General features: G+C 37.8%; 1 protein-coding gene across 3 annotated transcripts in view; it reads right to left on the reverse strand.

The window, feature by feature from the left end:
* Window positions 1-20,245, reverse strand: part of march6 (membrane-associated ring finger (C3HC4) 6) — a 100,295-nt gene that overhangs the window by 20,449 nt on the left and 59,601 nt on the right. For 2 of the 3 annotated variants that reach the window (XM_041183805.1, XM_041183806.1), the window contains exons 4-15: window positions 18,617-18,760; window positions 16,898-16,970; window positions 14,139-14,307; window positions 13,151-13,367; window positions 12,131-12,192; window positions 10,409-10,441; window positions 9,831-9,882; window positions 7,655-7,731; window positions 6,231-6,311; window positions 5,416-5,484; window positions 3,727-3,801; window positions 493-627 (exon numbers count right to left, since the gene is read on the reverse strand). In XM_041183805.1, coding sequence (XP_041039739.1) covers window positions 493-627; window positions 3,727-3,801; window positions 5,416-5,484; window positions 6,231-6,311; window positions 7,655-7,731; window positions 9,831-9,882; window positions 10,409-10,441; window positions 12,131-12,192; window positions 13,151-13,367; window positions 14,139-14,307; window positions 16,898-16,970; window positions 18,617-18,760 — 1,187 coding nt within the window. The remainder of the gene's footprint in view (window positions 1-492; window positions 628-3,726; window positions 3,802-5,415; window positions 5,485-6,230; window positions 6,312-7,654; window positions 7,732-9,830; window positions 9,883-10,408; window positions 10,442-12,130; window positions 12,193-13,150; window positions 13,368-14,138; window positions 14,308-16,897; window positions 16,971-18,616; window positions 18,761-20,245) is intronic. The other variant, XM_041183807.1, reaches the window with a different exon arrangement.

Consider the following 20,245-nt stretch of genomic DNA (forward strand, 5'->3'; position numbering starts at 1 on the left):
TCATCTTGCCAAATATAGTTCAAACCTTCACAATAGTACTAGTGAACCTCTTGTTGAGCAACTAGTTCAACATATAAATCAGGAAAGAGATCAGAATATATTTGTTAACCTAGCACTAAAATTTTCAAGCGCACGGTAGTGGAACCATCACAAAGGCAAAAAGAATGTTGGAATACAGCCATTAATGTAAACAGTACAAAACTAAAGAACAAAACTTTGTACAATATAACTTGGGTGAGACCACAAAGCAGTTGCAGAATCCTGCCATGTTCAACTGGAGCAAGGGTGACATTGTAAACTAAGACACAAGGGAGACACTCAAACACAAACAAAATTGAGATGGGTTGTGAAGCTGGCCCTGATCAGGGAACTGATGTGTTGCCATTACAGTTCAACCATCTCCTAAATAGGGAGGGGGATTGCAATCAGTGACTTGATTTCAGAAATCCCAAAATTTCAACTGTACCAATAGGTGAATTTAGACCAACTCACCTCTCTGAGTAGAAGAATGAAAGATGCAAAGTAGAATACATAGACCATCCCCACTAGCCAGTGTAGGAACATCGTGGTTCCAGGTGCGGACTGGAAACTCAATTCTCGGTCTTTCAACGTAGCATCAAACATTTCCTACAAGAAGATTAGAACCAGCGTAATGTCATATCCATCATTGCAATTAGTCTGGATTTCATTAGTGTCCTGTTGTTTTTTTTTAAATATATTTTATTAATCCAAGTGTTATGGGACAGCAATTTGTTAAATGTGAGCTATTCAAAAATCCCAGAGGGGAACTTTAAACAACTGTCGTAACCTATAGTTTTTATGTGGTATGTTTGAGATGCAACTCTAAATTCAGGAATCAGACCCCAGTTCTCGAGAGGTTTATATTAAACTAAATGAAACATTTTGTTGAGTTACAACACATTAAACACATACACGTGGCTACAAATTACCACTATCATAACTTATAAAAAATTCCCAGACTAATCTCCGTTAAGGCAACAGCAACCCATAGACTTTCAGCGAACACCAGACAAAGCATTTTCACCGTACAAATTCAAAATGGGGTTCCTTTCACTTTGGTTTCTGTGGAGACAGTTGTAGGCTTACAGCTATTTTGATCTTACATTGCCTCTGTCCTGCACACACAAAACTGAAGTCATACCTAGCAAAGCTCACTGAATGTTAATCCTCATTGTATCATCAGCCTCTTTGAACCCACCTCTAACAATAAAACCCCTTTTATAGTACCAATTTTATTAGCAATATAAACACATTGTTTGGTCTCTGCTCACTAGGTGCCAGATCTCACCCCACTTTTTGAATGCTCTATTCAAAAAATGCAAGTGCACCCTACCTCTCTTACATCTCAAAACTAGAACACAAAAGACCCAGACTAGCTAGCTTTAATCCAATTAAGACACACCCACTAACTAAACCTCTATCTTAAAAGAAAAATATTTTCCAATAATATTGTATACATTAATAGCTTCATGACACCAAGCAAAAATGACTCAGGGTCATGCCCATCTTACAATTCAAAAACAATTTTAAGATAATGCAAATAGGATCCCAGATTTCATTCACAGAAAAACAAGATTATAGAGTCAAGCCCCATTACATTTCTGTGCTCTCTCTCTCCACTTACAGATGCTAGTTTTCTTTCAGCTGAGCAAATCTGAAAGGCAATGATGAATTTTTTTTTTTATTTTTTGGTTTTGTCGTCTGTAAAGGCCTACATTTTTGCTAAAGGTAGAGGAGCTATTTACCCCCAGATTAGCAATATATGTTCCATGCAAGTGTAGTAGGTTCAGGTTAAATTATACATTTGTGCATTCATACCAGGCTTTCAAAGAAATGTACTGTGGAATACAGTTACAAGAGAGAGAGAAATCCCATTAATATCAGAGGTTAGGCAAAAGAAAGCAGTTGCTTACAGCTATAGGCTTATATAACAGGATTGCTATACTAGCATATATCAGGAGGACAAGGTTCAACAGAAGTGCTTGGTAAGGGGCAAGAACAGTACTGCAGAAGTATGCAGAAATACTTTGCTACCCCTCTCAAAAAATACTAAGATATATCGTAATTGCTTATTGTATATCATGCATTAATTCCTTCCAAATGTGAGACAATATAAATAATCTCTGGCTCCCTGATCTAAAAGTTCTCACTGGTTCTCAACTATCCAGGCATCCAACTCACACCATCTTTAAAGCAGGCATGCTCAACAGCAGTCCACAAGAAAGTCTCAAGGGGTCTGCCAAAATATGTCACCTTGTCAGAAGTAAAAAGATTACTGCTAATTTAAAAAGAAAATTAAACAGAACGAGCAAATTCTGAACACGAGCCTCTTTCAACTGAAATAATGTCTGTAAATCTCACCTCCCAGCAGTGTTGATTGGCTAGTTTTGAGCACGTTGTGGAGCTCCTGGGAAAGTGATTGGCCAAAAATGCCAGTCCCTCAGATTGAAGGTGGTGGGTTTCATTGAAGAGCCGCTAGGGAGGAAGACTGGCTGGAGTTCCTGTCAGTTGAGAAGTGCATGGGCAAGTGGATTGGCCAGAGCACCTGCTACTCAAGACTGGCAGAGGGGAGTTTTCTTTAAGGTGTGCCTGAGTAACTTGTTGGGGCTGCCTATCGCCCAGAGTCACCGGTTTCTCAATCAGAAAGGGCAGTGTTTTATGAGAGATCGCAGGGAACAAGGGGGGCATTTTAAAAATAATGGAGGAAAATCTTCAAGGGATTCAGGAGAATTTAAACTCTGTTGGGACAAGGATTTAAAGTTGCAGAAACAGATGGAACAAAAAGTCACCGACATCTCATGTGCCAGTTAACAAACTTCACAGTCCCAAAATAACTGATAATACTTTTGAAATGAATACAGCATTCACTGAATAACTCAATTGATTTAAACAGATTGTTTAATTTTATATTGTTTCTATTCTGCTATATCACCTTCTCCCAAACTTTGGGCAGAATTCTGGAATGCCTGCAGCCTAAGCACCAACTTGAATTTATTTTCTTATTTAGTGCCCTGAACACAGCAAAATGCCCAAAGATGCTTCACATGATCAATATAAAGCAAAATTTGACACCGAGTTACATAAGGAGATGTCAGCAGAAGTAATCAAAAGATTAATTGAAGAGATAATTTTTAAACAAACAACAACTTGCATTTCTATAGCAACTTTATCATAAAAAATTCCCAAGATCCTTTACAGGAGCATTATTAAACAAAATCTGACACCAAACCACATAAGGTATTACACCAGATGGCCAAAACCTTGGTCAAAGAGGTAGATTTTAAGGAAAATCTTAGAGGAGGAAGAAGCAGTACAGCGAGAAATTTGGGGAGGTAATTCCAGTGTCAGGGCCTTGAAAGCTGAATGTGTGGTGTCCAATAGTGGGGCAATTAAAGAGAAGAAATGTTCAAGGGGCCAGACTGGGTGCAGAGATCTCAGGGAGTTGTAGGGTTCGAGCAGGTTATAGATAGAGGAAGGGGGAGACCATGGAGGGATTTGAAAATGAGCACATGCAACAAGTTTTACACTATATAAATGAAACAAGCACAAAAATATATGTAATTGGATAACTGACCTTTATTCAAGAAAAATACATTGCTGTGTTATATGGAATTTCTGGACCATAAAAGGGGGCCTCAGAAGCAAAAAAGGTTGAGAACCATTGATCCAAAGAATCACTAATCATTAATGAGAGAAACAACTTACCAGTGAACAAATGTCAAGCCACCAGCCACATATAAGAGGGAATACACCAATTTCCACAACAACCAGTAAGGACACCTAAATAAAAAAGCAAACCTTTAAGTTCTGTGCAATGTACATAAGAATGCATTATTGCTTAAACACCATCTTCAACAAGGAATTCCATTAGACAATTCTAAAATGCATGTTTAATCAATTTTTCTTATTAATTACAAGAATGATTTTGGTGCAACTGAGTGGCATTGGGGTATCCAAATGCAGTGCCACAGAATGAAAAAATGTATATTTGGAACCAGAAATCAGTAGAGTTCTTAAATTCAGCCATGCTATGCATGGGAGCACTGAAGGCAGGCTAAGTGTATCCCTATTAGGGTAAAAATAAATAGATGCCTCTTCGAGACTGCTCTCACAATCCCACACTGCGACAACCAAAAAATGAATTAGGGGTCTGGAAGTAGGTCATCCATTCATGCTCTCAAAGAAAAGATGACTCTGAGTGTGAATGTTTTTTGTATACAAGTACCTGCTCTAAAACCAGAATGTCCTTGGTATGTGGCTTTGATCACTGATAATGAGCAAGGGTCCAATTTAAAAAAAAGTTAATAATTTAGTAGAAAGCTTTTCCTAATAACTTTTTCAAAATCTTATCTAGGCTAGCAATAACAAAATACAGATTCTGATGGGTCACTTTATTACCAGCAATGGTAAAAGCAAGCTCAAAGGGGAATATATTTCATACCTACAACACTAAAGAAAAATACTGAGGATGCTGGAAATTTAAAATAAAACAATATACTTGGCAGCTGAGGTCGCATCTGTGAAGAGAGGAGTTAACAGTTCAGGTCCATGACCTTTGAACAGAACTGGCAAAAGTTATATATTTAGTTTTAAAGCAACTGAAAGGGAAGGGGGGGACACAGAGAAGGGGGCTAAATTAACAGAAAAAGGTCTGTGAAAGGATGGAAGGCAGGAGAGCCTGCTCTCAACTCTGAGCTCTCTGTCCTCAGCCTCCTGCATTGTTCCAATGAAGCTCAACACTACTTTGAGGAACAACACCTCAGCTTTTGATTAGGCACTTGCAGCCTTCCGTATTCAACACAGAGTTCAACATTTTCAGACTGTAACCTCTGCCCAGCATTATTTCCTTTTTGTTGGTTTTGACTCATTTTTTCAGCAGCTGTTCATCATTCTGCCATCCACACCTCCTCTACACACATCTTTTGTTTCTTTACCAGTCTCATTATCACTCCCTTTGGCCTTGCACCATCAATCCTTGTCATTCAATTTCCCCTGCCTTCTAGACTATCCTTTGGCTTCCCCCCCACCCCCCCCCCCCCCCTTCGCCCCCCGCCTTCATTTGCTTAAAACCTATTACATATCAAACTTTTCCCAGTTCTGATGAAAGGTCATCAACCAAAAATGTTAACTCTTTCTCCCTCCACAGGTGCTGCCAGGCCCGTTGAGTATTTCCAGCATATGTTTTTATATTTCATATAAAATGTTTTTGATGTGTACTTTCAATCAAAAACGGAGCTTTGTGAAATCTTCAAAAATTACTAATGGGATTAGAAGAATAGATGAAGTCATTTTAAGGTAATTTATGGTCGTGATCGGTTTATCAGCAGACATAAATAAAACATCAAGTACAAAACACAACGATAGTCATAAGCCTTTGGGGCAATGCAACAATACCTTTACAACAATATAACAGACTCCCAATAAACGTCGAGATCGTTGAAACTTCACCAGTGCAGCCAAGCCCTGCGAACAGTTAAGTTAAACAAAAGCAACCAAAAGCAGCCAACACGTACAGAGCACAATTGGTACAACCTGTTTCTGAGGCGTGGCAATCCTGAATGGGGCTGTGTAGTCGAGGGAGGACTCTTATTCCTCCTGGTTCTGCAGCAACAATTATTGGTTATGTTTTTGTTGAAGTGCATTGCATTCATAGGTGGCTCCAGGGGCCACTGAAGCCCAGCCAGCGAAGCCCACATCCCATGAATGAATAAAGAGGAGAATTCAAAGCAGAGTAGGCCCATCACCTGCTCTGCTGGTCACCTACTAATTTCACACAGGGGCCCTAAATGATGCCTCTAAAATGAAAATGAGGGGACTATCCCCCATTTTAGGCATCCCCCTGGAATACCTGTAAAGCCATCTGTACTGGTTATGGTGCTACCTTTAATGCAGTGCAAATAGGGTACAGGAAATTGCACCCTGAAACTGGTCTTTTATAACCCTGTTTTATTTCCTGAAAACATGTAAATGAGGGACAACTAACACAATAATTCTTTTACATTTATAAATCCCAAAAGACCCTAACCATCAACCCATGAAATGATTTTAAGCTCAATCTGTTACCCCAGGACAACTGGCACAATTTACTGCAGCATTGGCTGGTATATAATATTCGGTAGCTCCTGAATTGTTACCATTTGGTTATGAAGACTGCATTATACTTGGAGCTCTTAAAACGCATTCCCTGAAATACTAGATAAAAAGGATACGTGACAGATTATTAGAGTCATGGCCAGCAGAACATAGCCCACTATAGTTGTTATCAGACCTTCAAAGTGCGAGGCTTGAACCTGAAAAAACAATACCAATTGCTAGTGCTCAATAAATTTACAATAACAAAGTGGCTTAAATATTAAAAATCATAGGCTCTATTGCTTGACACGATCATCTTTGTTTACAGAACACTTATTTCTTTAATTCCAAGTCTTTGCAAGAACTGAGATTTTTAAGTTTGTCATTGGTCTCTCTCTGTAATGTTGACATTACTTTTTGCAGCTAAGTATCAACTTATTTTGATCACTTATAACTTACTATATTATCACATCAATAATATTCATACTCAATTTATTCAAAATAGTCAAATTACATTGAAAGTACCTGTATAATTCTAGTAACATAGGTTAGAAATATGCAATCTAAGTATTGCTGAAAAAAAAAGGCATGCTGTTGAAGCTTTTCGTCTTGCGCCCATCAGGACAGACGCAAGAATGACAAATTTCAAAAGGAGCAACAATTGGCATTCTTGTGCCTGTCCTGATGGGTGCAAGTCAAAAAGTTTCGACAGCATGCCCCTTTTCTCAGCAATATTCAAGTTCTGTACTACCAAGCGACTGAATATGCAATTATGTAGACACTCAAGAGACATCAGAATGGGTTAAACACAACCAGTTATAACGCAGATTACATAAGGTTAGCCTCTTCACTTCTCTTGTAGTCACTGTCTTCAAAAGTATCAGAAACTGAGGTACAGTGCTCATGCTGGCAAAAGGCACAGAACTATATAGGGAAGGGGAGTCCAAGCTTAATCCCTGGTTTGTGCTCAAGGAACTGATTTCAACTGAGGGAGTAGCAGATACAAATGGTATCTGGGCTAGGGAGGAAAAGAGAATGAATGGGTACAGGTGAGGTGGCACACTCTGATTGCTGGCTAATACTCCTGCAAGTTGATCATATGTATTGCCAACATTGCTTATAATAGCTTAATGGTTGAAAGCAACAGCCTAGGCTAATGAAAAATAGGAACTTGGGCAAGGCCCAAAAGGGCAAATAAGCCTAAGAGAAGACTAATTTAAGTGCATCTTTTTAAAAACATATTTCTTTTGGATGCTTCTCACTTTTAAATTAAGCTACACAAAATAGAAAGCGCACTGTGGAAAATACATCATTGTACTCCGAAGTGGTACCAAACTCTTCAAAGTATTTTGGCTTCTTGGTGAAAAAACTCCCATAAATCTACAACATTTTTTAAAATGGGAAAGGCCATTCACAGTGCTGCCCTTGATTACCATGGTATTCAATATAACAAGCATTTGAACAAGTTTACACAGTACAACTATATTAGCATGTAATACTGAGACATTACAACAAGCTAGTCTGACTAATTTCATATGAAGTCTTTTCAAAGGACACGCACCATATCATTGGTACTTACATACTCCTCAAAACCCAAACCAACAACGGAGAAGTGTCCAATATGGTATGGACAGAATGCTGAAACATACAACAGCAATGTTATAGAATAGTGTATTTTATTCCCATATTTTATTCATTCCAACACAGTATAATTTCAGAAATTTAGATTGTAATAAGTTATTCTAAAAAGAAAATTGGCAAAAAAAATTAGCACAGTGGGTGAACAATGTTTCACCTATTGGAATGAATATGAATCCAACACAGATTAAAAGGATTAAAAATCTCTCCTCTTTGGTTAAGTGAAATGTGGTTGGCCAGTTTTTAGTGGGTGTAGGCCCATAGCACACTGGTCATTATTCCGTTGAATTTGGCAATAGGTTGGCAATCTTGTGCAGCAATGATAGTTTATGTGGCAAACTGAAAACCTACAAAGGTGCAGCAGGATGCAAAGGCACATTGTTGGGACAAGGAAAAGGGCACTTTACTCTGTACTAAACAATGCCAAACCTGACCTGAGAGATTTGGATAAGGGCAGTCAGTAGCAAAATCTGTCTTCCATGGAACATTTTTATCTCGAGCAGGGAATATTAAAAAGGGTAAAAAACTTTTTTAAATTTCAACTTTAAAAGTTGACTTTACCCCAATCAAACAACCATTAGTACTAAATATTTAGGAGTTCCTCTATTAGTGTCAGGACTATTAAAACTGTACATTTAAGAGAATGGGTTGACACACTCTTTTAAAGTTCAGAATAATCAAAGGTTTTGTCAAATAACTGGAAACTCTAAGCAAATTGGTTTTCTTTCTGGCTGCCTTGTTTCACATTCCTGTGCTCAGTTTAGTTAAGAAAGCAGTTGCAGTCAGACCCATAACAATGAAAGGCTGACAGCAAACAGCAAACAACAAGCATGAGCAACGTTCAACATGGCATCTCTTAAAAGCTCCGGATATCATCCAAAAGTGCTCAACTTAAGAGCATTTAAAACGCACAAAAAAATAGCCTCCTCCAGTGAAGCATGTTTATCCAAGCTTTAGCTATGCCACACTGATCAGAAAGGTTTAGTGCTCTATTCTCAACCTGTATCAAGTTAGCTGATTTCAATCACAGCATAGATAGTGGGATATTATTCTTCACAATCTCTCTATATAGGAATGGAAAACATTAGCCAGGATTCTTAATCCTAATTGCCATGCAGCTATCCCCACCCGAAATGAATTTGAGAGAAGATAGAGTCAGACTTGGTTAAATCATCCAAAACACTTGCACATGAATCACCAGAGGAAGTACATAATGAATGTCTGGTGCCTGTGAAACTGCACTCCAGCAAAAGAGTGAGTTCCCTCTGGCAAGGTAATGAGGAACAAAAATTGGGCAAGAAAAAAAGATGAGTTATTTTAGCATTTACAAGTTTAAAATATCTCAGTTTTAAAACTTTTGTTGGGCTTCAAGCCAAAAAATCTCCAATGTATTTGCTCATGGTAACTAACTTAATAACTGCACTTCACCAATCTGCCTTTTGTGAACACTTTGGCGAGTTTATCAAACTGCCTTTTCAATTTTACTGTCATCTCAGCTTCCACAAGAGCAGACACGTTTTTGCTATACCATTACCATTTGCAACGTTGGTTTTTTGGATTTAGTTAAGTAACGTGATTAGAATCAAAATTGTTTCTCAACATCTGCGGTGTGATGTCAGTGTTAATGTGCATCTCGATTTACAAACATCTAATAAAATAATGCTGACATCACCAGCATAATGGCACCCTTGAACGTACTTAGTGCCCCTAGTCAAGGATTATGGTTATACATTCTAAGAATGGCTTGCCTTAAAACCCAGCTCAGGCATTGGCAACTCTTGTAGAGCTGAGATGTTCTGCAATGTATATTTAAAAAATGATTTAATACAAAGGAAAAGTGCTAACATCCCTCCCAGAATTGCAGATCTATACTTTGAATCAATGATCCAGTTTCTGAGAAAGTAATAGAATTATATAATTTACTGAAGTGCATTTATACTTTTTGCCTTGACTATTGGTTGGGGTTATGCTCTGGGATGTTACCAACACCAACATTAAAATGCTGCGGCGGATATGTGCATGAAAAAACACACCATACTCAACTCTAGTTTCAAGACTTCATAATTACATGCAAGAACTCTAGATCAAGAGATACTCACCAAACACAAGAATAAACAGTGTATTTAATGAAACCACCCAGAAGACATGCTCCTGCCAGAAAAATGCAAAGTCAATAGTTAGCATGAAACTGATCACAGCTTTATTCTTAATAAAGCCTTAAAAAGTCCTATTTTTACACCATCTTTACCTTTAACTATCACATTTAAACAACAAAGCGTATTACTGGCTTACTTTTTACAGGCCTAAAGTATACATAATACTGTTTATTTTGGACATGGTGGGCCATGTTATTCATTGACTTCCTTCTCCTGACCAAGCTAGCTTCACATAAACTTGATTATAGAAGAAAGAAAATATCCTAGCTTTACGTCAGCTAACTGTGCTATTAGTGGAAGAATTGTACATTTTCAACCATGAGCCAATAAATCCCATTAAGTACCCCATTTTAGAAATCCCATTTTAGAATTAAAGCAAATTCTTTTAGGTATTTTTGTTAAGCTTTAAACGGGTTGAGGGCAGTAACAAGTACTTCAATTTCAATCTTCTTTCCCATTCTTGGGACATGGGCAGATAATGATTTTATTAGAAATGCTGGACCAGCCTTTTTTAAACTTACCAAGAATACAAGTGAACCATCCAATCCAAGCATCTACGAAACAAAAAATAAATTAGTTTAAACAACACACATTTTAATCAATACTACTCTTGGTTATTGAAAGTATTTTACCCCTGTACATGCCAATTGTTTTTTAATTATTCAGTAATTCAAATTAAGCAAGTGGCATGCAAAAGGACAATACGAATCAACCAGTAATTTGAATTAAGCAACTTTAAGTTAGCAGTAAATAGTACACAATATAAAAATTACTCAAATTGCTGAGTGGGTTGCAATATTCCATTTTAAAATGCATTGAGAAGTCCCATGTCATAGCATCTCAAAGGAAGTATGTTTTACAAAACAGTATGGATTTGATGGGCCAAATGGTGTCCTTTTGTGCTGCAATGACTCGAAGTGTTGACATTTACCTGCATACTAGTTATGGCTATAGGTAGCACTGTTATCAATGATAAACTTCAGCGTTAACAACTTAATCAGCTATTTTAGTAAACTAACAATTTTGTTTACCTACATTTGCAGGCTGTTGATCAAATGCCACTATGCGTTGGCTCAACTCTCAGCCCCAATGTGTCTACCAGCAGTCAACAAGATACTGCTAAGTGACATGAGTGTTAAGATTTAATGAGAAATTATGTTTTTCTAAACAATTATAACACTCCCAGACTCTCTCTCACCATAACATGCTTACTATTTTCTTTCCTGCCTATAAATACATTACACATCTCACAGCAACACAATTGCATTTTCATTACCTTGGTCCCACATGTATACACATCAGCTGCACGTGTTGGCTCATGCTGCACTCCAAGTCATTTTACTTTATCTCCTGTTACACCAAAGCCCAGGCCAATCCATTCTACTGAGCATTATACTTCACCCACTGCCCATCTTCACAGAGCCTCATAATGGGCGCTAGACTTCCTGGAACAGAGATCAATCTTGACCGCCCACACCAGTTCACTGATAACCAAAGGCAAGTACATCTATCCATTAACTTGGAATCACATACCCTGAACACCAGCAGAAAATTCAGGCTAGGAACCATCTTCAAGCCTTGAACATCTTTTAGCACCAAACTTAGTTTGCTAACAAATGAAAAAATAGAATATAGCACCATGAGCTTTGGCCAAATATAAAAAGGATGCAGTCATATATGAGGATGCATGCAACCGAAAACATTCTTAAAAGAGAGAGATGCATGAATCACCTCCAACAGAACTGACATTACAATATGACCCTGCGCATGTGGATGTATACAAGGATGAACTGATAAGAATTGGCCTGTTTGAATCAGTACTCACTAGTTTTGCAAATAAAATTCTTCTACCTTGGAGGAGAAATTCCAACTGTTCATAAAGAGTGACTACCCTTCTGCAGATCTGGCAAATGTATACTACAGGTCCACCTTCAGATGCCCATCACTCTAAGTAGGAACTGGCAACGTTCCCAGGCCTGAAAAACAACCCAGGTGCTTCAATGCAATTCATGATTTGGTACTAATTGGGTTGTCTTTATTAAGTGGTGCGGTCAAGGGAAAGATGCATTTTTAAATGAAAATATATTCTTGCCACCCACCCTTACTGCTAACGCAACAGTTTACTGTTAATTTTATTGCAATGATTTCTTTTTTTAAAAAGCACTACTGAAAGTCAGCTTTAATTCAAGCAAAATAACTTTTCAGCAAAAAAAACTCTCAAAGTAAACTTTGTGATCACATACCCGCTCCCATGTAAGTTCTTCTGCAGCTCTGTCCCATTCCAATGCATTCCAGTTCATATCATCTGAAGAGAAAAATAGTTTTAATCCATTAATTGAACTCAAAGTCAACATATAAAATGTAGTTCATTTGTATAATTAGTTCCTTCGTCATTTTACCATTCAGTATTTTAGCCTCCCGTCAACTGTTTTGCCAAGGAATTTGTCATAATTGAATGAAATAGAGTAATTGGCGAAGGGGTGTTGGGAAGAAGTAGGGCAGAAGCAGCTTTTGCACAGGTGATCAGAAGTTGACTCAGGTGAAACCAAGTGGGTGCTTCAGAGTGCATCATACTTCCCAATCCATGTGTTTTATGAAAGAATAGAAATAAAGTTGTCCAAGTTCGATTACAAAATAGGATGTTGATGGGGTTGCAAACAACAAGAAACATGTAGAACAATTATAGAGATTCAAATAGATTGGGGAACTGGCACTGGAAAGTACCCAATATCATTTCATGTGGACAAATGCAAGTGATGAGATTGAGTAAATGGAATAAGTAGCGAGAATTTCAAGATAAATAGCAATATCTCCAGGAGACAGATCTCAGGACACTGGTTGACAGTTTGTCAATAGAAATTTACAACATAAAAAATTACAAAAAATTAGGACGCATAGGCAAGAGGAACAGAAGGAAGGCCCTAGGGAGAACAGTGACCGGCTCATCCCCTGCTCAATTATATTGTGCAGTTTGGGTGTATAGTATGACCATCCTGGCAGAGGGTAAGATACAGCAGAAGACAGTTAAATTCTTATTCCGGATTGGGTACTTGGCATTCAAAAGGTGACACATGCAACAAGCACAGGCTTTGGAAAGATGCCATTGATCACATGATGGCTGCCTCTTGACTGATGTTTTACTAGTACAATGAAGTATGCTTCTTGAACTAGCGTAAGAAAAACTCGATACCAACATCATTAAAAAAAAAGGTGCCACATACCCAGCACCAACCCTGCTCAGGCCATTGATTTATCCAAAATACCTTGAGCGCCATTGTTGGCATCAGCACCGTCTTCTACCACAGCATCATCTTCATCATCATTCTCATCATCCTCATTCTCACCCTCATCTACCCGAACGTTGGCATTCTCAGCTGCTACAGGGGCGTCCCCAGCAGCTGCTGCTGGGTTTTCTGCTGCTTGGTTGGCTGGTTGAGCAACTTGGGGATTCTCAGCTGCGGCATTTGGAGCAGCTGCAGCCTACAGGATGGAAAATGCTGATTAATTACACCAAGTTTAAAAATTAAATATTTCCATAAATATTGCAGTTTTAGGTTAAAGGCTTTCTGGTCAGATGGGAGTGGGAAGAAGGGTAAACTAATTCTGAAGCTCTCAACCTTACATCTGATTCAACTTAGGTACAGGCCAAAGGACAAGTGAAAGCCGGTCGTTATACTCGCTGTAGCAACTTGGCTGCTGCGACATTATTGTTATGTTAAGAAAAGAGAAAAATTAACTTGTCTACTTAACACTACCCAGACTAAATTTCTGTGGCTACATAATAGTCTATTTAAAGCTACAAACAGTCCTTTTTAAATTAAATCATCAATTATAACATGTTTACTAAACAATATATGTTTCTACATTTGCTATGCTATATTTCCAGGTGGCATTCCCATGAGCAATGCCGCAAAGTAGCATATAAGTTTTTGTCCGTAATCGATGTCTTGCCCAGTGAGCAGCTTGCTTGGGACCGATGGGTTACTGTTTGGAGTAGAAGTGCATAAAATTGAAGTGTTCCAGTTTTAAAAGATGTAAGATTAATTGCTATGAAATAAATTAGAAAACAAATGAGTTTTATGTTTTTAATCCCTAAACTATATAAAAAGGACAGATAAGGATTCCAATAATATAATACAAATATATTATGGAGGGAGGAAACACATGGAATCTAAATATTGAATCACATTGTCAATCTTCTTACTTATTATTTCCAGTAAAGAATGAAGTGGTCACTTGTATAGTTCCTACCTCATTCTGTTGTCCAACTCCATTGGGAGGTTGGGCCTGATTTTGTTCTAACCACTGTGGAGCTCCACCGTGCACGATCTGTTCTCGTAACCAGACGAGGCTAATGAACGCACACAGTGTGCATGTTACCACAAAACAGCCTTGCAAAGAGTCTGCCAGCAGATTCTCCCTGGAAATACAGTGAACAAAAGTTTAACTATTCAGAGAATCAGTTCTACAACTAAAGTGACTTGAAATTTTAATGTACGATGTAGTTGTACGAGTAAATCTGTGTACAATATGGCTTGCACAAATGATGTTAAGTTTAATGATTCACAAAAACTGCAGTCCCACATCTGAACTGAAGGGGTCTTCCTCTCACTAGTAAATTCAGAAATACATAAACCAGCTCATACTTGGCGAACTGTGGAGGAATCCAGTTTGAGACCAGAAATACTGTCACTTACAGGAGCTCTGAAAAATGTCACTGTTAACTTGAATGAGACATCAGAACTTGTTTAAGACCAGTCAGACCTGCTGTTTACAACAGTACTAATTCCTAGGGTTCAGCCACAAACAAACAATCTGATGCGTGATTTCACAGGACCAACTTGCCATGGCTGATAGAAGATGGATTATTTTAACTGAATGGGGTTCAGGATTGAGGTGATTAAGGAAAATAAAATAGAATCAGAATAAGATTTAATTCTGGTTAAAAATAACAAATACTGCTACATAATACTAATAGCTGAATAACTGCAGCAGCATTTTAAACAAGTCACAACGTAGATGAATTTTAAAATCTCTTTGCAGCATACTGGCCAATAAAATGAACATGGCATAAACATACAGGGGTGGACAGAGCAAAAACTGTTGATTAGAAATTCATTAGATAGGACATGGAAACAAAGCGTGCCATGTTAGGGCAGTAGATACCAGAACCAGAGAGGGCCCAAGGTTGAAGCACGTGAGATAATGTGCAGAAACAATGTGCAGGGGTACAGGGAAAAGGCACAGCAATGGCACTAGGTCATGATGCTCACTTAGAGAACTGGTGCAGACACAATGAGCTGAATGGCCTCCTTCTGTGCTGTTAAAATTCTATGATTCTGTGACACCACTTCTGAAGGATTTGCATCACACTAGCAATCCTGCCAATGCACTGCCAGGTTTACATAGTTGAGAAATGCCGTACCTGAACACTACACACTAGCAGCCAAGAGTGAATTTTTACTTAACTGATCAGTTCCTTGGCCAGAATAGAACTGCAATATTTCCCTTGCCAACTGACCTTTACTTCCACTGGTATGCTTCCCTTTTACAATTAATATACTTAGTCTTAGGAAGACGACTAATGAGGGATTACTAAAGGAATTGACCATTAAGAGTATGGATGTTACGCTTCAGTTATACAGGGCATTGGTGAGACCACATCTTAAATACTATGTACAGTTTTGGGTCTCCTTATCCAAGGAAGGATGTAAATGTGTTGGAGGCAGTTCAGAGAAGTTTTACTATATTGATGCCTGGAATGAGCTGATTGCCTTATGAGGATAGGTTGAACAGGCTGTGCTTGTTTCCACTGGAGTTTAGAAGAATGAGGGGTGACTTGATTGAAGTATAAAAGATCCTGAATGGTCGTGACAAGGTGGATATAGAAAGGACGTTTCCTCTTGTGGGTGGGTCCAGAACCAGGGAACACTTTTTAAAATTAGGGGTCACTCTATAGGACAGAGATGAGGAGAATTTGTTTCTCTAAGGGCTGTGCGACTTTGGAACTCTGCTCCAGAAGGCGGTGGAGGTGGGGGCCACTGAATATTTTTAAGGCAGAGGTAGATAGATTCTTGTTAGACAAGGGAATCAAAGGTTACTGGGGGTAGATGGGAATGTGAAACAGAAACAGGTCAGCCACAATCTTATTGAATGGCAGAGCAGGCTTCAGTGGCTGAATGGCCTTCTCCTCCTATTTTGTATGTTCATAAAACAAAGGTTATAGCAATTTTTTTTACTGAAGAGGATTAATTAATTCTTTATCCTGTGTCTCTCAGCCAGTGCCATTAAAAAAGATAAAGAGATTATCCACCTAATTATTTTGTTGTTGCATGCGGGAATTCTCTATACATAAGTCAGTTGCCGTGCTACCACAAACCACAAGTGGCCAAACTTCAGAAGCACTTCAATGGCTGTGAAGCATTTTGGGACATCCTGATGTGAAGGATGCTAAATAAATACAAATCTGTTAGCTGAAATTCTCACTGGTATTTATACAGAAAAAAATCTGAATAAATGTATATTAAATGCTCTTAATGTATAGAATGATTTCTCCAATTCAGAAAGTTTATAAACATGGAACAGAAAAATAAGATTGCCACTACTGATCCATACATTCAAGAATATTCCAAAATTCAATCAATCAGTTCATGAATAGAGACCAGTAACATTTAAAGAAAAGCAAAAAACCACAGATGCTGGAAATCTGAAAAAAAAGTGCTTGAAAAACTCAGCAGGTCTGCAGCATCTGTGGAGAGAGGAACAGAGTTAACATTGAATCCAATATGACTCCTCTTTGGAACTGAACAGTTCCAAAGAAGAGTCATATTGGACTCAAAACATTAACTCTGTTTCTCTCTTCACAGATGCTGCCAGAGCTGTGTTTTTCCAGCACATTGTTTTTATTTTGTAACATTTAAAGCTGCAATATATTGAGAAACATATGTTCTCTAAACCATTCCTTTTGATCAAGTTACTACTTTAAAAATAAACATGATATATAAACTTACGTGGATAACATATCTAGTGGCAGTGTCAACAGTGAGCTCACAGAGCCAGTAAACAAGCATTTGTAGATACGGCCTAAATAGGGAAAAAAGGGGAGAGTGAAAGGTCACTTGAGCTACAAATATGGTTGTCCTTCTCAACAGAATCTCTCAAAACCTCATATTTTTACACAAAAAAGCAAGCACTGTGCATTATAACACTCTCATCGCCTTGCATCTCTATCAAAATGATGACCATATAATGGTCTTAGCTTATTTTCCCAATTAATTACAGAATGTTACTTAAAATTCTTTTTTTTATACAATTTAAATATAATTGGAGAGTGGCAAACATTGAGTGAAGAAATAGAGACAACACAAATAAATTCTGCAAGCGTGCTATTACAAGCCAGGCCAGACTGTTAGGAAAATTTATCTTGAAGATATATACATTAACATTTTGCCTTTAGATCTTTTGGAAATCTATTATTTGCCAGGCAGAGAGTGTGGGACGAAGGGAGAAACAGTGAGCTCAGTGCTAGAGACTTTTAACATTGACAGGCGACATTAAATCACCTTTCTTAGGTCAAAGTAGAGGTGCAGAGTAAACATGTTAATTAGGTGCTAGCTACAGATAGGTCTCATGCTGGTCCCAATCAATTCAGACAACCAAATGTATTTTACACAATACCCTTGTATCCAACGGAAGTAACTGACTACCCATTTATGTTAGCTGGATTTAAACTTGCATTTCATAATGTAAAGGGGGGTGCGTTAAACCCACTGCATTGCTCAAAACTGGAACATTCTTCAGCATCATAGTGATGTGATCCCAGTCCCTCATATACCAATGCTATGATCGCTTGTTCAATTATGTCACGATGGAGAGTAGGGAGAAATTTTTAATGGTTTCCGCAAAATAGGAGTCATAGCAGAAATAGGAACAAATGATCCCTTCATTGAAATAAAAAAGGACAATGTCCTAGCCCCGTATTACAGATCGTTAACCATCTAAGCAATTACACCAAGACACAAGGAGGAAATCGTTTTGCAACAACTTTTGAATATTTATTAAGACTTGCTTTACTTTACTGCAAGTCAACCTCTTCCTCAGAAATGACAGCATAGATGAAATGGAATTAATTTTAATTTCTCTACATTCCTTTCAATTATGAAATGTCGTCAACTTCTATGGGCTCAACGCTCAAAGCAAAGACTGAAGAACTATCAAAAGGGTTGGCAAAACGCTTGTGAAAACATTCAAAATGTTATGAGCATAGAACATAAACACAGATTTGCACGTTGCCTTCACATTCTTACTTTCCACAATTATTCAGCAGGATTCGAATACCCATTTTTAAAGAAAAAATTTGGGGAACAAATTTCCTAGTGTTTTGGTAAACTTTAAATACTCAAATCTTACTGGAGTGAGATTAAATAGTTAGCTTTATCAAATAATTGGCACAGGCATGATGGGTGAAACAGCCTTCTGCTGTTTCATTCTATGATTTTATTGTGCCTCTCGACATTTCCTAAATTGTCTAACTTAACCTTAATCTTAATGAGAAACACTGAGGCTGTAAGTCCCAGGTATGGACATAATTGGAATCTTAAGAGAAAATGTAGCAGAATCAGCTGGTCCAAAACTATTCAAAAATAAAACAAACATTATATTTCTACCAGTAGATCTCACTAACAATTTGGAACTAGATTTCGTATTACAAAATGTAGTTTAATGCTTACATGCTGTGAGAGGTACAACTCCCAGCCATGCAAAGGCCACCAACGTGTAATGGAACCAGTATCTTATTGCTGTACCAATACTTGTAACCAATCCTGCAAAAATATCCTGAATTGGAAGTCTAGATGGCATATCTGGAGAATAAACTGGAAAAAGAAACAAGTTTATCTTTAAAATATAAATATATATTGATACAAAATCATTTTTAAAAGACCATTGTCTTGAATTTCTAACATCCCAGTAAGACATTTCTGTATATAATGAAGTGTACACTGTAAAACATTCAGGATGGCGACATATTGAAAATCCACTTCTACATTTTCAACAAGATGTCCCAAAAGAATGAGTTTCATATTCTGTAACTTTCATTTTGAATTAAGGGTTTTATAAAGCTGAAGCCGCTATAACATTGTTACTAGGACTTTTCTAAATACCCAGTGAAGATTTATAAAACACAATTATAATAACCAACTTAGATATATATTCAATTGCACAGCTAACCCTTGCACAATGAGGCAAATGGTCTCCTATGCCATAATTTCTACGATTCTATGAAGTAGAAGTATTTTGGAAGTTTTACATCAAACTGGATCCAAATCCAAATGGTATTGTGTTGTCCTTTTCTGAGCCATACTTCGATACCCAGTCTTATTTTTCTAGCTAAAAAGATGGCATTGTGGAAGTAATGGGTTAAAACCCATACTAGTTTACATCGTTTTGAGATTCTGGCCTGAATTTTGTGCTCACTGGTGGCCTTGAAGAAAGCTACCTACAAAGATCCAGCGAACTTGTGCCATAAATTTCAACTTTCCTGATGTTGATCTGACACCAAGCGAACAGATCTCCAGGCATCCAGCAACAGTGAAGACATCAAGCATGGTAAGCAGCCAATCACACCAAAGAATTTCCAGACAGCAAATCAGAAAGTAAAACGTACTGATTACTCTTCACTTTTTAACAAGTTGTCCAGCGAGCGAAGTAATGATTGAGACATACACGAGAAGTGGAAATAAGAAACGTGCTTAAAGACCACCCATGGAATTCATCATAATTGACATCACACAAAATAAAATTAGTTCTCCAAGGCCAGAGAAGGTGTTGAGCAACAGTTACACATGAGTACATTGTTAAAAACTCAGTTACACCTCATTAACAAGGTGTAACTTTTTTGGGAATTTTAACAGTGATATTACAATTTGAAAAGGGGCGTGTTCGCCAGTTCAGTAATTTCTAAAGTGTGCTCTCTGCAGCATACCAATGGAGCAGCAGGGAGGGAATCACTCTCAGCAACTTCAGAATTTCTGCCTTTAACTCAGCAGTGCAGACATCAGCAGTTGCTGCAGGTTTCACAGGGTAATGACGGCAAATACTGACAATTTTGCGTTCATTGCAACCGCAAGATCCTGATCTTTGTCAAACTGTTCTCCACACAGCACAGAAAACAAATTGGAGCTTAGAGCTGAAGTAAGTTTTGTTCACATTTCTATTAATATTCAACTCCACGGCAAATCTTTACAAAACAAACATAGTTATACGTGAGATAGTACATCATAGTTATGCTGTGGAAATGCAATTTATACATTAAATTTGGGTGTAATAAAAATAAGCCCAAATAAAAATGCCATTGTCAT

The sequence above is a fragment of the Carcharodon carcharias genome, chromosome 3 (genome assembly GCF_017639515.1).
Source record: "Carcharodon carcharias isolate sCarCar2 chromosome 3, sCarCar2.pri, whole genome shotgun sequence".
NCBI lineage: Eukaryota > Metazoa > Chordata > Chondrichthyes > Lamniformes > Lamnidae > Carcharodon > Carcharodon carcharias.